At 35.7% G+C, this 23,312-nt stretch overlaps 1 protein-coding gene across 3 annotated transcripts in view; it reads right to left on the bottom strand.

The window, feature by feature from the left end:
- ATF2 (activating transcription factor 2) overlaps nucleotides 1–23,312 on the bottom strand; it is a gene marked incomplete at its 5' end in the record, with an annotated part of 70,482 nt that overhangs the window by 36,294 nt on the left and 10,876 nt on the right. For 2 of the 3 annotated variants that reach the window (XM_080720074.1, XM_080720075.1), the window contains 6 exons: nucleotides 184–270; nucleotides 3,625–3,739; nucleotides 4,478–4,656; nucleotides 10,912–11,040; nucleotides 11,413–11,531; nucleotides 15,134–15,230. In XM_080720074.1, the coding sequence (XP_080576200.1) occupies nucleotides 184–270; nucleotides 3,625–3,739; nucleotides 4,478–4,656; nucleotides 10,912–11,040; nucleotides 11,413–11,531; nucleotides 15,134–15,230 (726 nt within the window). The remainder of the gene's footprint in view (nucleotides 1–183; nucleotides 271–3,624; nucleotides 3,740–4,477; nucleotides 4,657–10,911; nucleotides 11,041–11,412; nucleotides 11,532–15,133; nucleotides 15,231–23,312) is intronic. The other variant, XM_080720076.1, reaches the window with a different exon arrangement.

Raw genomic sequence — 23,312 nt, 5'->3', positions numbered from 1 at the left:
TCATCCATGTACTTTCAAGTACCATCAATCAATCTCTATAAAAATGGAAGCTTTCCTTTTCCAAATTTTCTGATTCTTCTATAGTGTAATACAGTATGAAATTTAATAAGTGGTGATCCAAACTATAAAACCTAATTCAATGCAAATTCAAGAAATGTACAGAATAAATGAACTCTTGCTTACCATTTTTGCTTCTGACTGTACTGGCTGAGGAGAGGAAGGACCTGGGATTCCTGGAACACTAGGCACCATGGTGACTGGTCGAACGAGCTATGCAAACGATATTGAAAAATAAGTTCTATAGAATATTTTCAAAATGAGATTTGTATTTTTATTTATACAGTGGCTATCATAATAATTGAAGCTTTAAAGTCAGAAAGTTATAAATTTATTTTCAGCTGATTATATCTCTATGCCAAGTCATTATTGGCCCTACATCTTAATTTATCCTTCAAAAATTATCAATTTCTCTGAGACATATGCTTCCCTAATCTTCAATATTCATAATATCTTTCTAATGGTTCCTTCTTATAGAAACTAATAGTAGAGTGATGAGTATAAATCTACTCACAGATTTGTCACATTCTCGTTTTGCACTTGAAAGAGACGAATATCAAAACTTGTGACAATAGGCATGAAAATACTTTTAACAGTGAACTTTGCTTTTCCAAACTACGTCTATACATTTTCTAAAATGGATCTTTTGATGTGGTAAATATAGTGCATAGTGACAAAACTGAAAACCTTTGACAATTTCTCAAATAATAACTCCGAATAGATTTTGCTACTATGGTTTTTGCCTTTAACTGTTATTTTAAAAATAAGGTATATCACTTCTTTCATTTTCAAGTTGCTTTCCTCATAGGAACATTTAACTACATAATAACTCTATCATCTCAAACACAAGACAAGAATGTTTCCCCCTCAAAAACATCCCTAGAAAAAGGAAAGCCCTAGCAGGTTATGGTGGAGCAATGCCTGTAATTTCAGTACTTGGGAGGCTGAGACAGGAAGATAGCAGGTTCAAGGCCAGCCTCAGCAACTTAGTGAGACCCTGTTTCAAAGTAAAAAAGAAATAGGGCTTGGGGTTGGAGTTCTAAGGAAAAATGCACCTTGGTCCAATCCCTAGTACTTTCCCACACACACACACACACACACACACACACACACACACACACACACACACGAAGACCTTATAACTGAGTCTTCACAAAATTTCTCAGATAAATGCATTTTGAGCAAAAGTCTGTTTTAAAAAGCATATTAGTTCAGTATTTTGGTTTCCATGTGTATCTATGTTCAAAGATGAACAATTTACAATTGCCAAACTATGAAAGCAGCTAAGATGTTCATCAACAGATGAATAGATTACAAAACTATGGGATTTGTACACGATGGAATTTTACTCAGCCATAAAGAAGAACAAAATTACATCATTTGCGGGAAAGTGGATGGAACTGAAGGACATTATGCTAAATGAGATTAGTCAGTTACAAAAAGTAAAAAATCAGATGCTCTCCCAAATATGCGGAAGCTAAAGAGAAAAAGGGTCATAGAAGGAATTCTAGAGGAAGAAGGAGAAACCACAGAGGAGTAAACAAGGTGATCTAACTAAGGGGGATGGGAGAAGAGGGAAATCCCCCAGTGTACATGACCTATATTCACAAATACAGCAAAGTCAGTCACTAAGCCAACATGAGAAGGAGGGAGGGGAAGGGAAAGGGGTGGGAATTGGGTAAGGACTAAATGAGTGATGCATGCATGTATGCCTCCACCATTTGTACCCCAGTAAGATGTATGACTACAATGCACCAATAAAAAATAAAGGCACATTATCAGGAAACTACCTCAATCAGTGCTAACTTTGGACACTTAAATCACTTGAAAGAATTAAAGTATTAACTACGTATTTTTAAAAAGTAAATACTTCATATTAATCTTAGTAATATTCCTGGGGGTATAATCATACCAAAGAATGTTTCAATAAGTAGGTTTTCAAAAATAACTTAAAAAAGCTATATAGTAAATGATTACATTATATGGATCAGTAATATATATGTACATAGTCAAAGAAAAAAACTTTATTATTGAAAACAAGGTATTCAGGAAAACTTTGCTAGATATTTAAAATGGTGGTTCTCAGGATGAAGCATGATATGCTGAAGACACACTTGGAAACAATCAAAACTGTCTTATAAAATATGAGTAGGAAAAAAAATTGGGGGAATTGATCCCAGGGTCATTCTACCTTAGAGCTATACCCTGAGTCCTAAATTAACTTATTTCTGCATTATTTCTAACTTAACACCATTTCAAACAATGTGTTTTTTAAAGTTCACTAAGCTGGACAAACTATCTTTATTACTATTACATAATTTTAAAAGTTTTTTCTAGCCGGGTGTGGTGGTGCATGCTTATAATACCTGCACTTGGGAGGCTGTGACAGGAGGATCGCACGGTTTCGAAGCCAGCCTCAGCTACTTAGTAAGGCTCTCAGCAACTTAGTGAGACCCTGTTTCCAAATAAAGTATAAAATAGGTCTGGGAATATATCCCAGAGGTAGAAAAGCCCCTGGGTTCCACCCCCAGTATCACCCCCCCCCAAAAAAAACCCCACCAAAAATGTTTTTTCTAACAATTCAAAGCAAACTGCATGCCTGTAGTCCCAGTACTTGAGAGGCTGAGAAAGGAGGATCTCAGGTTGGAGGCCAACCTTAGCAACTATGTGAGGCACTCAACAACTTATCAAGAACCCGTTTCAAAATAAAAAAACAAAATAGAGTTGAGGGTATATGTAGCTCAGAGGTAGAATGCCCTTGGTTTCAAATCTCAGTACCAAAAGCAAACAAAACACCATAAGCCCTCCCATATGGTCACTAAGTTATTAAACATAAGTAGTTAATTATTTCATCTATGTCTTCCAAAATTCATGCATTTAACATGCCTATCAGAAAAACTTTTCTTTGGGATCATCTCATCACAAAGTGGGAGACTACTACTTTAGAATATTAACATGCCTGGGCCATCAAAGGAATTCTGTAATCCTAATTTGAAAGCAAAGAATCATATAATATGTTTTTAATAAAGAATTTTTATAATACTTGAAGGTATTTTATAGTTTTTAAAATTAGAAATATGGAATATGTGAATTCTACAAATTTAGTCAAACTGAGTTGAACAATAGATGAAGTTCTTAGTATAAAACCAATAAGAGGAGCTAGGTATAGTGGCACATGCTTGTAATCCCAGCATTTGAGAAGCTGAGACAGGAGGATCCAGGTTCATGGACAGTCTCAGTGAGGCCCTTTGCAACTTAGTGAGACCCTGTTTCAAAATAAAGAATCAAAAATAGGCTAGGAGGTAGAATGCCCCTGGGTTCCATTCCCAGTACCACAAAAAACAATAAGCAAAAAAGATTTGAGGCAGAAAAAATATTTTCTATCCAATTATGTTTTCCTAGAATAGTATATTCTATTACCCAGAATATCAATGAATAACTATTACCTACCACTAGTGTTTCGTTAAATTCAGTTTCATGAGCCAATCAAGCTGCTTCAACTATATTTTCTGATTATCAAGACTAGTTTTGCTATAAAGATTCAATTAGTCTAAATTTCCAACTTACTGGGACTGCAGCTGGAACATGCACATTAGAACTTGTAATTGATGCAGGAATAGCAACAGGCATGGTTTGTCCATTAGGAAGATGTAACAGAAGAGGAAATGGGCCTGGTACAGGGCTAAGAAAAACAAAACAAGGGAATTTTAAAAGATCCATACTAATCATCTCTTGAAGATAAACTATTTTTATTCCTATTACATAATTAAAATTTTTTTCTAACCACTGCAAAACAAACTGCAGTTAATTATTTTCAGTTGTATCTTAAGTGTACAATCTATGTAACAGTGTAAAAAATGAGAAAAATTCTCACTAGAAAACTCTAGAGGGTTATTTGTAAGAACTAAAAAAAATGTTGCTAGGTGTGGTGGTGCATGCCTGTAATCCCAGTACTTGGGGAGCTGAGATAGGAGGATGACAGGTTAGAGGACAGCCTCAGCAACCAGTGAGACTCTGTTTCAAAAAAAAAAATAAAATAAAATTGGGCTGGGGGTTTAGCTCAGAGGTAGAATGCCACTGGGTTCAATTCCCAGTACCACACATATACACATACAAAGTCATCTGGTGATAAAGTAATTTTAATGCTTTATGAACAGCATGAAAATAAGGGCTCACTTTAATATTCTATATGTTCTTCTGTTTTTAGATAAGTTTTAGATAATTATTTTTCCAATCTATTAGATGTTTATATAAAAAGATATTCAAGTTTTTCCCAAATCAAAACATGCAGATGAGCAAATAACACATACTTATGCATAACTAAGGTTACAGTTTGAATAAATAAATATCTTAGAAAAAAATCATGTGAAGAATAACCTGACAATTCACAAAGAGTCAATGAATGGCTTAAATCACTTACACAATTGGCCTGTTGGAGGATGGTGCCTGCGTGATTACAGTACTAGAGGTTGGTGAAGGTACTGCCTGCTGAATAATTACACTTGAGTCAGAACTTGTGAGCAGTACATTGGGAACTTGTAATGATGCTGGACGAACAATAGCTGATGTGGGCTGTGCTGTTTGTGCCAATGATACTTCCTATTTGATAATGAGATAAAAAAGAAAGGGTGGCATTTAAAAATGCAAATAAATTCCTGAACATTAGTGAGCTGAATGTAACACATTTCTAAAGCATCCACAAGATAATACTTTACCTCTCAAAAGTTATTGAATTTTTCTTTCCTTTTTTTTGTGGTGCTGGGGATCGGACCTTGGGACATTCTACCTCTGAGCTCAGTCTTACTAAGTGGCTGAGACTGGCTTCGAATCTTGTGAGCCTCCTGTCTCAGACTCCCAAGTATCGGGATTACAAGCATGTACCACCATGCCTGGCTTTAAAAATATTTTAAAGCAGTAAAATGTTTGCTAATCTCATATAACTATACTTCTTTTGCAAGTAATCTATCAATATCAAAAGGCCAAATATGATATCTTCAATGCAAATAATTACTAGAGTAAGAACATTCCATCTTAAATGAAAATAGAATTTATGAGTCAGCCAAGACCTTAAAGAAACTTCCCCCAGTTTTACAGATTAGAAACAAAGAAGGCCTTTCTGAAAACTCCTTAACTTGCTGGCATAAAAATATGGTTTAGTATATTCTTCAAACTGGCCTTTATACTTCCACTTAAGTGTTGAAATCGTATTAAGTTACCCAGAAAAGGATAAACTAGTACCATTGTAACTTCACTGACTCAACAAGTTTGAGAAATTGTAACATGTTATCAGGGACAAATGGGAAAAGAGAGACAATAAACAACTAAAACAAGAAAAATGAAGATTGTAATAAATGTTAAGTATTATGAAATAATAAATTTAATGTAATTAATGGTGGAAGAGATAACTGAGCATAAAGTAGAGCTGGTTACATTAGATAGAATAGTGAAGGAAGGCAAATTGCCTTGCAAAATGGCATCTGAAATGATACTAAAAGAAAAAGTAGGACAGCATGCTAGGAAGAAGGAAGAGATATCCTATCCTATGTAATGTCTTGGGGCAGAAAAAACCCTGGGAGTATCTGATGAACAACAGAGTGGCATAGGATGAGTAGGTAGACAAGTTCAGATCAAAGAGGGCTTATGCTAAAGAATGTGTATTATCTTAAATGCAATGGCAGACCATTGAAGGATTTTAAGTGGGGAAGTAGCTCAATTTAATGTATTTTAAAAACCCCAAACTATGGAAAATAGATTAGAGACGGAAATAGGAAGTCTATTAAGAAAGAACTATCAGTCAGGCATGGTGGTGGTGGCGGCATGTGCCTGTATTTCGGCAACTTGAGAGGCTGAGGCAAGACGACCTCAAGTCTGAGGACAGCCTAAGCAACATAGCAAGGCCCTTTCTCCTGTAAGAAAAATAAGGGGTTTAGAGGTGTGCCAGTGGTAGGGTGCATGCTTGAGGCTTTGGTTTTGATCCTCAGCACCACACACACATACAAGAAACTGTTAATACTTCAAGTAATAGCAGGGCATGGTGGAACATGCCTGTAATCACAGTGACTGAGGAGGCTGAGATAGGAGGATTAAAAGTTCAAGGCCCAGCCTGGGCAAGTTAGCAAGACCCTGCATCAAAATTAAAGTAAAAAAGGGCTGGGGCTGTAGCTCAGTAGTAGAGTGCCTCTGGGTTCAAAGCCCAGGACCTCAACCAACTCAAGTAAAAAAATGATGTCTTGTCCTGAAATGGTAGGAGAGGAGAGTCTGAAAATACGTATGAGAAGATTTGCTATTAGTTTCTATGTGAAACAAAGAGAAATTAAAAATGTTCCCTATGTTCTTGGTTTGAAAAATTAGATGAAAATTTATTGAGATGAGAAAAATGTGGGAAGAATTAAAGACTCATATTTAAACATACTAAGTTTTTTTTTTGTGTGTGGTACTAGGGATGGAACCCAGGGGCACTCTACCTCTGAGCTACATCCCCAGCCCTATTTTTATTCTTTATTTTGAAACAGGGTCTCACTGAGTTGCAGAGGGCCTCACTAAGTAGCTGAGGCTGTCCATGAACCACGATCCTCAGGTCTCAGCCTCCCAAATGCTGGGATCACAAGTGTGCGCCACCACACCTGGCTTAGACATACTAAGTTTAAGAAAATGTCAAAATGGAGCTCAACATGAATATGGCAATCTGAAAAGATACCTCAGTTTATATAAATTTGAGAGTTATGTTTTTTTTAAAATTATGGATCTGGATGAAATCACCTAAAAAAAAATTCAAGCTAGAGGAGTTCTACAATTGATTTTATTTCTTTACAACTTGACACAACTATGCCCTACCTAAGAGGAGCTAATTAATGGCATAAGAATGCAGAAAAGGATACTCTTAAAATATGATAAAGCATGTTCATGATAAACCAGGAACAATGAAAACTAATAAGCATAAAAGGACTAGGAAGCTCTGTAGGAAAAAAAATGTATCTCAAGGACTTAGCATTTCTAATGACTGTGATGATATAGAAATGACCTTTGAACAAAAAGAACAGGATACTTAAATACACCAAGATAACGCTAAAACAAAGCACAACCATTAAAAATCATGATTCTGAGACCTCTCTAATGACAAGGGAAAGCATTTATTAGTACAGAGCACAGAAAGCACAATATAAAGCCACAAACAGTGGTGCACACCTATAATCAATCTCAGCTACTCAGGAGGCTAAGGCAAGAAGACTTCAAGTTTGAAGCCAGCTTTCACAACTTAGCAAGGATCCTCTCTCAAATTAAAAAAAAAAAAGGGGGGGGCTGGAAGCAGGCGTGGTAGTGCATGCTTATAATCCCAGTTCTTGGGAGGCTAAAACAGGAGGATCACAGGTTTGTGGCCAGCCTCAGCAACTTAGTGAGGCTCTCCTCAACTTATTGAGACTCTTTTTCAAAGTAAAAAATAAAATGTGGCTGGGGTGTAGCTCAGAGGTAGACTGTCCCTGGGTTCAACCCTCAGTACCACGCACACACACACACACACACACACACACACACACACACACACACACAACAAAAAAAAAACAAACAACCCAAAGAAATAAGGAAAACAGGCCTGGGGATGTGGCTCAGTGATAAGAGCACCCCTGGGCTCAATCCTCATTTTAGGAAAGAGAGGAGAGAGGGAGGAAAGGAGAAAAGAAAAAGAGAAAAGAATGTCAGAAAAAGAAAAAGCATGACAGAAACGATAGGATCTTTCAAAAATATTGTTCTATATAAATATTTGTATATATCTATAAAAATGCTTTAAAATATGAGTTGTTATTCAATTACAGGCTAATAGTTGAGTTCAGTTGTTTTTGCATTTTTTTGTGTGCTTAACATTTTCATAAAGAGAATGTACTTTTTTTTTGGTACTGGGGATTGAACCCAGGGGCATTTTACCTCCAAGCTACAACCCTGGCCCTATTTTTTATTCTTTATTTTGAAACAGGATCTCACTAAGTTGCGTAGGGCCTCACTAAGTATAGGAGGCTGGCCTCGAATCAGAGATCCTCCTGTCTCGGCCTCCCAACTACTGGGATTACAAGCGTGTGCCACCATGCCTGGCTTGAGAATGTAATTTTAAAATCAAGAAATAAAAATTTAGCTGGGCATGGTGGCACACACTTGTAATCCCAGCGTTTGGGAGGCTGAGACAGAAGGATTACATTTTGTGGACAGCTTCAGCTACTTAGTGAGGCCCTTTGTAACTTAGTGAGAGCCGGTTTCAAAATAAAGAATTAAAAAAAAAAAAAAAAAGAAGCCGGGCGTGGTGGTGCACGCTTGTAATCCCAGCATTCAGGAGGCTGAGACTGGAGGATCACAGTTCACGGACAGCCTCAGCTACTTAGTGAGGCTCTCTGCAACTAAGTGAGACCCTGTTTCAAATAAAGAATAAAAAATAGGGCAGGGGATATAGCTCGGAGGTCAAATGCCCCTGGGTTCCATCCCCAGACCCGCAAAAAAAAAAAAAAAAAAAAAAAAAAAAAAAAAAAAATCTTAAAGTCACTTAAAATCAAAACATTTATTCTAGGAAAAAGTTACTTTTTCTGAAGTCATTACATAATGACATTTTGGACACTGATAGACTGCGTAACATTATCATAGTCTCATAAGACTAAAGTGAATCTGAAAAATTCCTACACCCTATTGAAGAGACAGCTAAGGAAGAGGCAAAGATACATATAAAGAAAAGAGAAGTTGGACATGGTGGAAGCCCTGGAATCAAGTACTTGGGAGGCTGAGACAGGAGGATTGCAGTTCAAATCCAGCCTTAGCAACTTAGTGAGGCCCTTGGCAACTTTGTAAGACCCTGTTTAAAATAAAAAATAAATAGGGCTGGGGTGTAGCTCAAAGGTAGAATGATCCAGGGCTCACTCCCCAGAATCCAAAAAAAGAGAAAAGAGAAAAAGAAATAGAGAAAAAGAAACCCCAAGAAAATTCACAGTGAATAATTCAGCAGAATCTTTTGTAGACATCAATAAATGCCTCAAAAGGTTGAAAGAATCATCAACACCACAAGATTTTCATTAAGAGTGGTACATAGTTTGCTTACCAGTAATCTATGATAAAAAAATAAAACAAGTAAACTATCATGGACATATTTCTGAAGAGTGACACTTCTTCATGAAGAGCTTCTGGCAAGTCCTTCAGAAGGGATTCCAGAAAGCACTGGTAGCATAGGAGATAACAGTTCCACATGTGTAGTACCTAAGAAAATCCTCTAGGGGGACAGTGATATAGATGATTCTGATCCTGCGTAGGCCTGGGCTAATGTGTTGATGTCTTGGTTTTTTTTTTTTTTTTTTTTTTTTTTTTTTGTGTGTGTGTGTGGTACTGGGGATGAAACCCAGGGACGTTCTACCTCTGAGCTATACCCTCAGTCCTATTTTATTATTTTATTTTGAAACAGGGTCTCAGGAAGTTGTGAAGAGGTCTCACCAAATTGCTGAGGCTGGCTCTGAATCAAGTACTGGGGTTACAAGTGTGCTCCATAATGTCCAGATGGTGTTTTAGTTTTTAACAAAATTTTAAAAGGAATAAAATTTTAATAGAAAAAAGATGACAGAATAAGGATATAAAAATTTGTACAGCTATACATATTTGTATTTTAAGTTAATGTTACTACAAAAGAATTAAAAGTTAAAAAATCAAGTTTATGAAGTAAGAAAATTACAGTAAGGCTAATTTATTACTGAAGAAAGAATTTTTAAAATAAATTCAGTATAGCCTAAGTGTAGCGTGGTTATAAAGTCTATAGTAGTGTACAGTAATGTCTTGTACTTTCACATTTACTTACCACTAGCACTCAATAACTCAACTGCGAACAACTTTCAGTTCTGTAAGTTCTATTATGGTAAGGGTCGTATACATGCATAATATTTTAACATTTTTTATTATTTATACTGTATTTTTAGATGTACCTCTACTATGCTTAGACACATAACTACTTACCATTGTCTTACAGCTGCCAGAAGCATTTAATACCGTGACCTGTCCAGGTTTACAGCCTACATGCAGTCGTCTATATCACCTAGGTTTGTGTAAGTACACTACAATGTTTGCACAATAATGAAGTCTACTGATGCATCTTTCAGATTATATGTCTGTCAGTCATTAAGTGATACATAACCACATTTCCTTGTTTTTAGCTCCTCTGCCAGAGCAGAAGTCCACTAAATTGTTACGGTTTTAGAATAAAATCTGTAAAAGAACACTGTCAGTACCTTTTAAGTGTCCCACTGTCTCTTCATTATGTCCCACACAATGTTCCCAAATAAATGTGTTCATTCTACGTGCTTATGAATGAAAACATGATAAAAAAAGTATCAATAAAAATGCTAGTTAACACGTAAGTACAGACCAGGCAGTCCTAGGATACAGGGTAATCAAGATCGCATCATCACCATCTTGGCTGCTGGTACCTAAGTTGTCTTTTCCTGAAATATTTGAGTATTCACAGGCTTTTACATATGCAACACTTTATTTTCTTTTTTTTCTTTTTTTGGTACTAAGGATTCAACTCAGGGGGATTCTACCTCTGAGCCCACTCGCCCTATTTTATTCTTTATTTTGAAACAGGGTCACAGTTGCAGAGAGCCTCACAAAGTTGCTGAGGCGGGCTCCAAACTTGTGATCCTCCTGTCTTAGCCTCCCAAGTACTGGGATTACGTGTGTACCATCATGCCCAGCTCCATATACAACTATTTTAAGATAACACTGAATTGTATAAAATTTAATACACTGTCATTTTGTAGAGACTAAATAATTCAACTTTACTAGGAGTAGCAGTTTTTACCCTTGGTTTGTATTTCTACCACAAAATATATTTCTAACCTTTTCATCACTGGTAGTAGACTCTGGGTGAGGTAAGGGACTATCCTGGTGAGTTGTTTCTACAACAGAAGGTTCCTCAATTTTGCTTCTGATGATGGGTGTTGCAAGAGGAGACAAATCTAGAGGCATCTAATGTAAACAACAAAAAAAATGTTAGAAGTTCAAAAACAGTCAATCAGTATGTTTAAATTAAAATAGTATAGAAATTCGCATATTATCATTATTTTTCTAACAAATGCATTCACTCTTTTTTCATTTTTTCTTTTTTGTGTGACAACTTAGAATTGAACCCAGGGGCATTCTACCTCTGAGCTGTGCCCTCAACTCCATTTTATCTTTTATTTGAAACAGAGTTAAGTTGCAGAGGGTCTTTGTTAAGTTTCTGAAGCTGGCCACGAATCTGTGATTCTCCTGTCTCTGCCTCCCAAGTACTGGGATTATAGGCATGAACCCCCCATGCCCTGCTAAAGCATTTTCTTAATTTCATAGGTAACAACATACTTTTTTGATGTCATCTTCTGAAGCCTTCTTAAATTCATTCTCAAATGGACTTGCCAACTCATTAAACAAACCCACTTCTTCACAGTTTTTCAAGAATCTTGTTGGTGTTGGGGTCTGATCTGAAATAAATGTCAAGAAGTAATAACATGAAGATTCTAAAATATAACTAGTAATTAAAAATTAGCAGGACTGGTTCAGTCTGTTGTTAATTCTCTTTTTGGAATCTCTCCCTTTAAAGCAAACAAAATTTAGTTAGGATTTTTTTTTGTACCTCAAGACATTTCTTCCAATCTCATAAAACATAAAAAGTATGAAAGAAATCCTTTTTGCTCCTTAGTCCTTTCATTCTGAGTGGCAAAACCACATTCTACTCCAGAGATAAACTATTATCATAATCTAACACAATGATAAGAACTTTTAATTTTTATGGTACCAGAAATAGCATTTCTGAGCTATATTCTCAGCTCTATTTTATTTTGAAACAGGGTCTCATAAGTTGCTGAGGCTAGCTGTGAACCTGTGATCCTTCTGTCTTAGCCACCTAAGTACTAAGAGTACTGTGTATACCACCACAATAAATATGAATTTTATGAGACAGGCGCTTTAGCCAACTAAGCCACAGAGCCCTATGGCTCTAATATGAATTTTAAATTTACATTAAAATCATAATTGCTTAAATACATGCAATCTGGGGGAAACTAAGTTAGGTATGATGATATGTAACAGTCACATGTCCAAAAAAGTTCTATTTAACTTCTTACAACTTGAACTATTTCAGCTATACTTGAATATGTACTCATATCCATTAACATATGTAGTAAGTGTTCATATACAGAACAAATGCTAGTTAAGGGCCATACTATGAAAAATAGCAAATTTATAAAATTTTCCATGTAGTCTTATTATTTTCAAAGCTATTTATTAACATTAATTAAGAGATGGTAACACATTTTAATTTTATTCACATTTTATATATTTTAGGGTAGTTTTTTGGTGTGTGTGGTACTGAGGATGGAACCAGGGGCCTTTTACCTCAGATCTATTTTATATTTTATTTGGAAACAGGGACTCACCAAGTTGTTGAGAGCCTCACTAAGTAGTTGAGGCTGGCTTCGAACCTGCACAATCCTCCTGTCTCAGCTTCCCAAGTACTGGGATTACAAGAATGCTCTACCACAACTGGCTAGGGTATCAATTTTATAGTTTATATTAGAAATCTAGTCTAAACTAAATAAAAGTGCTCTATTAAGGACAACTCCTAGTTTAAGATAAAATATTTATAAAATCTTTTGTAAACTTTAAATTCACATATTTATTAACTACTGTGTTTCCAAAATGGGCATTACTATTTTATCTTTGCTCCCAATGGTATGCCTTAATAATAGACTGTGTATAATATATTTAACACTAAAATGATCCACTTGTTATACATATTAGATATAATGTGGACCTGTCTCAAACACTATTAGTAATAACAGAATTACTGCAGGTATTATTATGTCATAATTTTACCTACAGTTAATCTTTAACCTATACCGTATTCCATTCCCCACAAAGTCCTACAAAATCATATTATAGTAAATGCCTTGAGTATATGTATCAGCTTAAGTCCATCATGACTGAATTAGCAAGTCAAATATAAATTTGACTCTTCTGTTCATGTCCAAAAGATTTATCTAAGCTCATTATAAGGCATTAAAGGGAAGGCAAAGTCTTAAAAACTAAATATATAGTTGGGTGTGGTGGCACATACTTGTAATCCCAGTACTTGGGAGGCTGAGACAGAAGAATCTCAGGTTCATGACCAGCCTTGGTGAGGTCCTCTGCAACTTACTGAGATCCTGTTTCAAAATAAAGCATAAAAAAAAAAAAAATAGGGCTGGGGTTGTAATTTCAGAGTTGGAATGCCCCTGAGTTAAGTCCTTAGTACCACACAAAAATTAAAAAAGTAAGGTGCACAAGCATATGTCACTTTTGTTGATCATTAATGGAGCTGTCAAAATTGATAACAGTCCCACAGGCACAATCATTTAACATACAGACTGCATGTGGCTATTGATTGTTAAATATATACCACAAACATGGTGTATTTTTATTTACACAGTAATATTAACTAATCATTGCAACACATGTTAATAAGAAATGTTCAAGTGCTATGTTTTAATGTGTCCTATACTGTATTAAATGTAACTGGATAGAAAAACAATTTCTAGAAGGAACTTCAAAAGAATTTTTTTAAAAGCTGGGCGTGGTGAATCACATCTATAATCCCAGTACTTGGGAAGCTGAAAGAATAACCAGTTAGAGACCAGCCTCAGCAACTGAGTAAGATCCTCAGCAACTTCGCAAGACCCTGTTTCAAGAGTAGAAAGTAAAAAGGGGAAGGAGTGTAGCTGAAGGTAGAGTGTTCCTGGGTTCAATCACCACTACTAAAAACACTTAGTAAATGAGACAGACAGAGAGAGAGAGAGAGAGAGAGAAGAGGAGAGGGGAGGGGAGGGAAGAGAGAAGAGGAGGGGGAAAGAGAGAGAGAAGAGAGGAGAGGAGAGAGAAAGAGAGAGAGAAAAGAGGAGGGGAGGGGAGGGGAGGGGAGGGGAGGGAGAGAGAGAGAGAGAGAGAGAGAGAGAGGGGGGGGGAGCGAGAGGGAGAGAGGGAGAGAGAGAGAGAGAAAGAGAAACACTCTAAGGTAGTAAGTTTCAGGAAAACAAAGACTTTCATGTCTTAGGCAGTAAACTTCCCTGATACTAAAGATACAGAAAGAACCATCTAATATTGTTTTATTATCTTTCCAAAGCACTACATATGACAATTTGATCTCTATGTTGAGTAATAAATTTTAAAATACTGATATATTTAAATATTCAAGTATAATTCCAGAATTGCAAATAGTATAGCCTAAGCTTCAGAAGAGAAAAAAGAATCTAAATTTGAATATTTATGATATTTAAATATGTGATTATGAAAGAAAAATGCCTACAATTTATAGTTTGCTATAAAACTTATCAAAATACTTTAGAAACTGTACAAATGTTCTGAAATTATACACAGTATATATGTGTATATATACATAGATGTGTGTTTATACATTTTTAAATACCAAGAAATGCAATGAATACAGCATGGAATGACAATAAATCAAGGTATAAATTAGTTTTCTCCTTTCACATGAAAATTAACTATTTTTTTAGGTGATACTGTTTGGTCGTAGTTTCAATACATACAAAATGGCATCAACTATATTTAGGCCTCCTTTACTGAGAGTATTTCACTAATATAAATGTTAGGTCTGAAAAAAATATTAATACAATCCTAATGAACAAGTCTGCTATTGCTCTTTCTCTGAAAGAGCTTAATCATTTTCTATCTTCACACAGCTTTTTAGATCAGGTGTAGGACAGCTAAAAGAAACATTGATTATATACCATATTAGTTTGATTACAAAATTATATGTAAAATTTGTAAATGGTATGAATGTTTTCAGAGTTCTAATTTACTTCCATACATTGACATTGAACTCTATATTTGATAACTAGACAAAAAAAATGAAATGAATGGTCAGAAGGAAACAGAAATGTAATGGGTAAAATACATGTTGCCAACATTTACTGTAAATGGAGTCATTGGACTATCACCAGATTATAATATTTACAGAGAATACACAAAAATGTGCACATTCCAGGTGAAATATGTATATAAGCTATTAATAAAAGCATATACTAACCAGCCACAATGACACTGTCATTACGTGCTGGACCAAATTTCAGTGTCATCTCATGTTTATGTTTATGGACAGCCAAATGATCTTCGTTGGTAAAACGCTGTGGCAAAAAGTTTTAAAATACAGTTAAGATTTTAAATTTAATCAAATAAGTAAAAGGATAAGGAAATTCATTTTCACAACATGTAAAACCACCATTAACAGTGAAACAGCAGTTTGTAAACTCTAAAAGAATCTACTGTTAGTATAGATAAGCATACTAGATTTGAATATTCATAGAAAAATCCATTACCCAATCATGAGTAATAATAACATATTACTAAATTACATAACTCACCTGAGAGCATTTGAAAATATAATCTGAAGCAAAGAACTTTATATAAATTTCATTTGGATATTAAAAATGAATCATTGTTACTTTTTTGTCATATCAGAGTAGAAATATATACTCAGTGGTACAGTGACTTTTGAAGAAAGTAAGATATCTAGATCAAGGTTACTTAACCACTTTCTAAAATTTTTAAAGAATTTCTTTAAAGAATTTTCTTTAAAAATATTTACTCCTGGACAAATTTAAGAAATAAATCAGGCTTAATGTTATATTTTTAAAAAGTACGCCTTTGTTATAATCCAACAAAGAAACAACAACAAATAAAACAAATTAGCTCATTTTTTAAATACTTTTATTAGTACACTGTAGTCTCACATCATAATATAGCTCAGGTGATAGTGACATCCACGTACATTGCACTTTGAAGGCTTTCCCTGGCTCCTTCCTCATTCCCTCCCTTCCCCATGCAGGATAGTGAGACTGACACTGGTATTGTCATATATGTACATATATGAACGGAAGTCAGTTCATTTTAAAATAAAGTATTTGCCAGGTGTGGTGGCACATGCTTGTAATCCCAGCACTCAGGAGGCTTAGACAGGAGGATGGTGGTTAGTGGCTAGCCTCAGCAACTTAGTGAGGTTATTTGCAACTCAGTGAGACCTTGTTTCAAAATAAAGAATAAAAAATAGGGCTGGGGGGTGTAGCTCAGAGGTAGAATGCCCCCAGCTCCAGTACCACAAAAAATAAAAATAAAATAAAATTAACATTTAACCTAAAGTAGTCAAAGTCATTTTTAAAATCACACATCTGATATTGAAGAAAAATGTTAAAATTATTTTTAGAGCTACCTATCACATTTTCCTACACTTAAGTTGAATAAGTTCTACAAATTAAGCACGGCATTTATGAGTACAACATTAGAAATGCACTGTTTAAATAACTTCTGTGTTCCTGTGTTGGAAATCACCTTTTATGAAGATGCTCCTTATTGAGCAACATTTATAACTGAAAACCAGACGCATTTGCTTCTTGTTATTTCAGAGCAATATTTTTTTGCTCACTTCCTGATTCAGAATATGAATTTTAAAATGTCAAATTGACAGATTTAAACTTCCTCATTTTGAATCTGTAACTTTACAAATAAGGATGTTAAAATTATATTTAAACTTGCTTTTCCCAAACCATCATAATAGATTCCTTCTCTTCTGATCTCTCCCTATCCAATCCACTAGATCTTTTCATGCAACTAGTAATAGTATCTTTATGCTAACCCTAAAACAATGTAAAAGAATAAAATATTTTTTCTTATTATACATCTTTTTTTTGTGGTACTGGGGATGGAACTAAGGGGCATTCTACCTCTGAGTGACACCGCCAGCCTATTTTTTTTTTTTAATTCTTTATTTTGAAACAGGGTCTCACTGAGTTGCAAAGGGCCTTACTAAGCAGCTGAGTCTGGCTTCAAGCCTGCGTAATCCTCCCATCTCAGTCTCCCTAATGCCAGGATTACAAGTGTGTGCAATCCATGCCCAGCATTATTATACATTTTATTCAAACTTTTTTTTTTTTTAATGTGTGTGTGGTACTGAAGTGGAACTCAGGGGCCTCCTACCTCCAGGCTATACTCCCAACCCTATTTTATTTTTTATATTTGGAAACAGGGTCTTGCTAAATTGTCAAGAGCCTCACTAAGCTGAGGCTGACTTTGAACCTGCCATCCTCCTGTTTCAGCCTTCTAACTACTGGGATTACAAGTGTGCCACCCCACTGAGATCTTATTCTAAAATTTTTTTAAAGCATGACACAGTACCTGTACTGTTACTAGTCCAGCCTATTAACACTTGGCCTGTAGAACTTAAACGCTCCCTCTCGTTTGTATCCATGAAGCTCTGCAACATTAAGGTATACTACCTATCACAATACTGTACTGATATTTGCAGGTCTGTCTTTTTAGGCAGGCCAAGCTCCTTCTGTGGTTTCCAAATATATCATGTACTGGGAAGAATTTAATAAATGCTAATTGAAAAAAATAGCTTTTTATAATAAAAAGTTGACTCTTAAAGATCAGAAAAAGGGGTAGAGAAACAAAAATAAAAGCTAACACCACAAATCACAAACTGTTCATTAAAGTGGATTGGGTTTTAATTTACTTCAGCTATATTTTATTATTAGACTTCAGATTAACTCATACACCAGTAGTGGTGATTTTTCAAAAGAGTCCTGAATATCACAGCTCTTGGAAAAGGAACATATCTCATTATTTTATGGCTTTTTATACTTTGTGTTAAAATTTGAAATGTGTATGCTTTATATCCCACATTAAAAGTATATTAAAGCAAGATTCATTTTATGTTCCAAAGAATCTCAAAATATGGCTTTCCCAACTGAAGGCAATCATTAAACACTTGTGAGTGAATTCATTTTGGTATAGACCTCGGATTTTAAAACTGCAAAGTTGGCAAAATTAACAAATAAGAACTTGGAAAGTATTCTAAGAATTTTATTCTCCAAGTATCCTTTGCTTGGATTAGTTTGACCACAAATATTTAAATTAAAGAGCAAATGGGGCTGGAGATGTAGCTCAGAGTCTCAGAAAGTAGCTCAGTGGTAGGGTACTTGCCCAGCATGTGCAAGGCCCTGAGTCCCAGCCCCAAAACTTTAAAGAGAGAGAGAGAGAAAGCATGCGAGGGAATGCATACACAAATTTGCAGCTATCTATAGAATATATAACACTGTGTTCTATACCAAACATATGATGGAACCAAGCTCTATCCCATCTAAAAAGAAGTGGCTAGGAAGACAAATATTTCAAATCATATAAACAATTAAAAGAAAGTAGGCAGCTGGGCATGGTGGTATATACCTCCCAGTGGTATATACTCCCAGTGCATGGGAGGCTGAGACAAGTAGGATGACAAGTTCAAAACAAGCCTCAGCAACTTCGTGAGACTCTTAGCCTCCAAAGTACTGGATTTACAGGGGTGTGTGTGTGTGTGTGTGTGTGTGTGTGTGTGTGTGTGTGTGTTGTGGGACATGCTCTAGAGACAAATACATAAAAATCTCCTAATACATACAGTATCATCCAAATATGTCATAAATAAAAAACAAGTATAATCCTACTTTTGTTTTAAAAACTAACAAGGAGAATTTAGGGAGGAAGTGATCTAAAATGTTACTTTATGCTTTTTTTTCCTTCTCCTGCAGTACTAGGCATTGGGCACTGAACCCAGGGCTTCACACATGCTAAGCAAGTATTCTACCACTGAGCTGCAATCTCAGCCTTTGCTTTATTTTGAGAGCACCTCACTTTGTTGCCCAGACTGACTTCCAATTTCTTATCTTCTTGCCTTAGCTTCCTGTGTATCTGGGATTATAGGCATGTTCCCTTGGCTTTGCTTTTGATTTTTGGTTTCTTTTTAACTTGTCAACATTTTTTGTGGTACTTTTTAATTAGGCAGAAATAAAAATGTTTAAATGTCATGAAAAAATACACATACACAAAGAACTGTATTCAAGTAAGCATTTTCTGACATCTGAGAATGCTAATAGGAATGCTTCACTACATATGTAACATAAAAATATGGCCAGGTTCAAATCCAGCTCAAATACTAATTCTGTGACTTTGAGTTTAACTATTTATCTCTAGTTTGGTTGCTCACCTATAAAATGAGGCCAGCAGCCAGGCATGGTGGCACAAGCTTGTAATTCCAATATTTGGGAAGATAAGACAGGAGGATCCTGGTTTGTGAGCAGCCTCAGCTACTTAGTGAGGCCTTCTGGAACTTAGTGAGACCTTGTTTAAAAATAAATAATAAGCGGGGTGTGGTGGTACATGCTTGTAATCCCCGCACTTGGGAGGTAGAGACAGGAGGATCGTACTGGTTCGAAGCCAGCCTTGTTGGCTTAAGAAACTCTGTTTCCAAATAAAAATGTAAAAAATAGGTGTCTGGTGTCTGGGATGGTAACCCGGAGGTAGGAGGGTTTCTAGGAACCCCAGTACCACCAAAAAAAAAAAAAAAAAAAAAAAAAGGGGTCTGGGGATGTAGCTCAGAGGTAGAATGTTTCTGGGTTTCATTTCCAGTACTGCCAAAAAAAAAAAAAAAAAGAGAGGCCAGGGCCACTACATGGATTACATATTACATGACAATAATCTGTATAAAGTTCTTAGCATCAGTAACTGGCTAAATTTAAAATACCATTATTATATTTCATTATTACGATGCGTATTATATGACTCTTTTAAGTCCTTAAAACTTTTTTGAAACAAGCTGGGGTAAATAATTTACATGATAAATAGTTGATAAATATTTGAAAACCCATTTTGTGGTTCATAGGCAACTTTTGTGTATGTATGTGAGCGTATTTCTCAGGTGGAGTTGCTGTTTGTTAACTTTGTTCTAAATAAACTTCATTTTGATAAACCATTAAATTCACAGAATAGTGGAAAAGATAATAGAATTCCTACACACTCTAAGTAGTTTTGGTTCCTCCAATGTTTTCCTCATTCATTACTGTGGTACATTGGTCAAAACAAAGAATCCAATGTTAATAAATTACTATTAACTAAATTCCAGACTTAGGTAACTTTGTTTTAAACTTTAAAAATACCACTAGCTAGCTGGGAGTGGTGGCACATGCTTGGAATCCCAGCATTTGGGAGGCTGAGGAGGCTTGCACAGGTTCGAAGCCAGCCCCAGCTACTTAGTGAGGTTCTCAGCAACTTAATGAGACCCTGTTTCCAAACAAAGTATAAAATAGGTCTGGGAGCATAGCCTGGAGGTAGAAAGCCCCTGGGTTCTACCCCCAGTACCACACACACACACACACACAAAAAAAAAAAAAAAAAAAAAAAAAAAAAAAAAAAAAAAAAAAAAAAAAAAAAACCAAACACTAGCTTAATTAGACTCAGGCTCCAAATGACTTTTTGCTATGTCCCCAAGTTTAAGATCATCTCTGAAAATTATAACAAGGACTATTAGCTGTCCCCCAATATTTATTCCTCTTTTTACTTCAATAAAAGTAGTTCTGAATTTTAGGTGAGCATTTAGCCACCCAAAACAAAGACTATACTTTCTAGGTTCCTTTGCAATTAGGTGGCCATATGATTGAATTCTAGCCAAAAAGTCTGAGTGAAAATGTATGTTCATTACTTCCAGCTAACAACCCTAAAGTGGGAATGCACTGTATGCTCTGCCTTGCTTTCTCTTTGCCTTATTTTTAGTTTGGATTGATGGCAGGAGCTGGTACAGTGTCTGGGAAATAAAAATGGAAGCCACATATGTTGAGAAGATCAGAGTCAATTGGCCAACCCTGGAATTCCTACTTCTAGACTATTACATAAAGGACATATCTGGAGTTAGGTTAAATCTTTGTGTTAACCTATATCCTAAGCAATAAAAAGGTTTAAAAGTTTGCCATGTGTCATAGCCTCTAAAGGAAATATCTTCTGTTTGATGGAATAAACAGAAGTGTAGTTTTTATGGTGATTATCTTGAAGAAAATATATGTGTGTGTGTCTAAGTTTTAATGAATTATTTTCTCTATTCAAACTTCCACATTTCATCTCCTCTACGCTTTCAGTAGCCCCTCCACATGAGAACTGGATCCCATGAACTCTTACTTAAGGACCTAATTTTTGCAATGATCCCTTCTCTCTGAAGTAAAGGGATAATATGCTGTGATAGTTTCACCTTAAAGTGCAAAATAAGCTCTCCCTCCTGAAATGACCCTATTTCCCCTTGAATATGCATTTCCCACTTTCCTAAATAAACCTATCTTTGTCTCTGAGTAGCACATGCTGAAATTCTTTTCTGCCATAGAAACCAAGGACCTCACTGATCCTGAGTTCCTGAGATGAGGAATCAATTCATCACCCTCTCGCCCTGACATATTTCTGGCACCCAAACATGGTGCTTTCAGAGACATTGGCTTTAAGTCTTCAAAAATGTTCTGAAGACAGGCATAGTCTTGGAAGTACTTGGAAGGCTGAGACAGGAGGATCTCAAGTTCACAGCTCGCCTCAGCTACTTAGTAAGGCCCTCCACAACTTAGACCCTATTTCAAAATAAAGAATAATATAGGAATGGGGGTATAAGAGGTAGAAGGTCCCTGTTCAATCCTCAGTACTGCAAAAAAAAAAAATAAATAAATAAATAAAAGTTTTTTTCTTCCCTGTCTTTAAGTGTTTTATTTATGTGCATGTGTAAAACTCCTGTTCTTCATTTTCATGGACCAAAAGAGCATAAACCCAGTCTGCCCTATTTGCCGGGGCTCCCCATTCATAGGTGGCAGGGGGAATTCCTCATGCTTTGCAGATTCAAATGGCAAAAGAGTGGCAGCTCATGCTGTTCTCAGAAACTTGGTGAGAGTCATTAAATTAAAAAAAAATATGGCAGTAGCTCAATGGTCCTTTTCCCTTTTCTTCTTCCTTTCTCTGCTGCTTCTTCGTTGTCTGTTGGTATTTTATTGTGTAAACTATGCTTAGAATAAGAAACATTTCCCAGACTCTTTTAAAGACTGAGGAAAAAGTGTTGCTTGTAAAACCAACCATTAGCTATGGGACTTATGGGAAGATTTTTCTTTCACTGTCATTTTCTTTACCAAGCCCACTTCTCCTTGAAGATGAGTGCTTGTTTATTAAAAGTCCTGAAGTTAGGACCCAACTTTTAGGCTAACATACCCCAAACTGTTTGTCCAGAAAAATGCACATGAGATATTGGTCATCCATCATTTTGAGCACCCCCACAGTCCATCAACTGTGGGGTTCTTCCAAAACACATGTTGAAGGAAACTGACCTTAATGTAATAGGTAAGGTAGCTATGTTCACTAAGCACTATATATTTAAACTGAACATATCCTTTTTTTTTTTTTTTTGGTGGCACTGGGGATTGAACCAAAGGCATTCTACCTCTAAGCTAAACCCCCAGCCCATTTTTTTTTCCTAGTTTTTATTTGGATACAGGATCTCACTAAGCTGCAGAGGACTTAGCTAAATTGTCAAGGCTGGCTTCAAACTTGTGATCTTCCTATCTTAGCCTCCTAAATACTGGGATTATAAACATAATGGGATTACAAATACTGGGATTACAAACACCACCATGCCCAGCAACCTGATACATTTTAAAGGCTAATCTTTTTGCTCTATTTTGTAAAGGTAAATGTGAAGTGTCTCATGTTTTATGCTCTAGCAAGACCAGTCTGTCCGTGCAGTTAATGTCAACTAGGGGGCATTCTTAGAATTTTGCCTTAAGTAAAATAAGTTGATTTACATGATTATTTTTCTACTACTTGTACCTAATATTTGGAAAATGAGTTCAAATCTTATTTTTGATATATACAACCTCACTGGCCTTTTGTCTTAACTGAGATAAAATACCTAATGAAACTATTTAAATGGTTCCACTTTTGCAGAGCAGCAATTGTACTAAAGTTTTGCTTTGGAGGAGCAACTGTACTTAAGATGTGTTTTGTTATCTACCTAACATTGTTTTATCTAAGAATGTCCAGGAATCCTTTCTTAAAACTCTCCACTGAAGTTTTATATCATTGTTATTAAAAATTGTAAATTCTTCAGTACATCTAAATTACTTGGGATTTTTTTCCCCCATAAGAAACTTTTCTTTCGTCTAAGGACTCGAAATGCCTCGTAGGACCCAGTTGGAAGTAATAGAGCACCGTGAAACATAGGGGCTAATAAAAACATAGGGTTAATGAAGGAGAAAGCTAGTTTTTGTCACCTGGCTTGGCCCCTAGTGTAAATTAGAGAATGGAGGCCTGTTCTGTAAATACAAAGAAAAATGAACAGAGATCTAATATTTCCCCCCCAGGGAATATAATGTGGTGATGTT

This window comes from Muscardinus avellanarius (assembly GCF_963383645.1).
Source record: "Muscardinus avellanarius genome assembly, chromosome: 2".
NCBI lineage: Eukaryota > Metazoa > Chordata > Mammalia > Rodentia > Gliridae > Muscardinus > Muscardinus avellanarius.
This window is presented reverse-complemented; position numbering and strand designations above follow the sequence as displayed.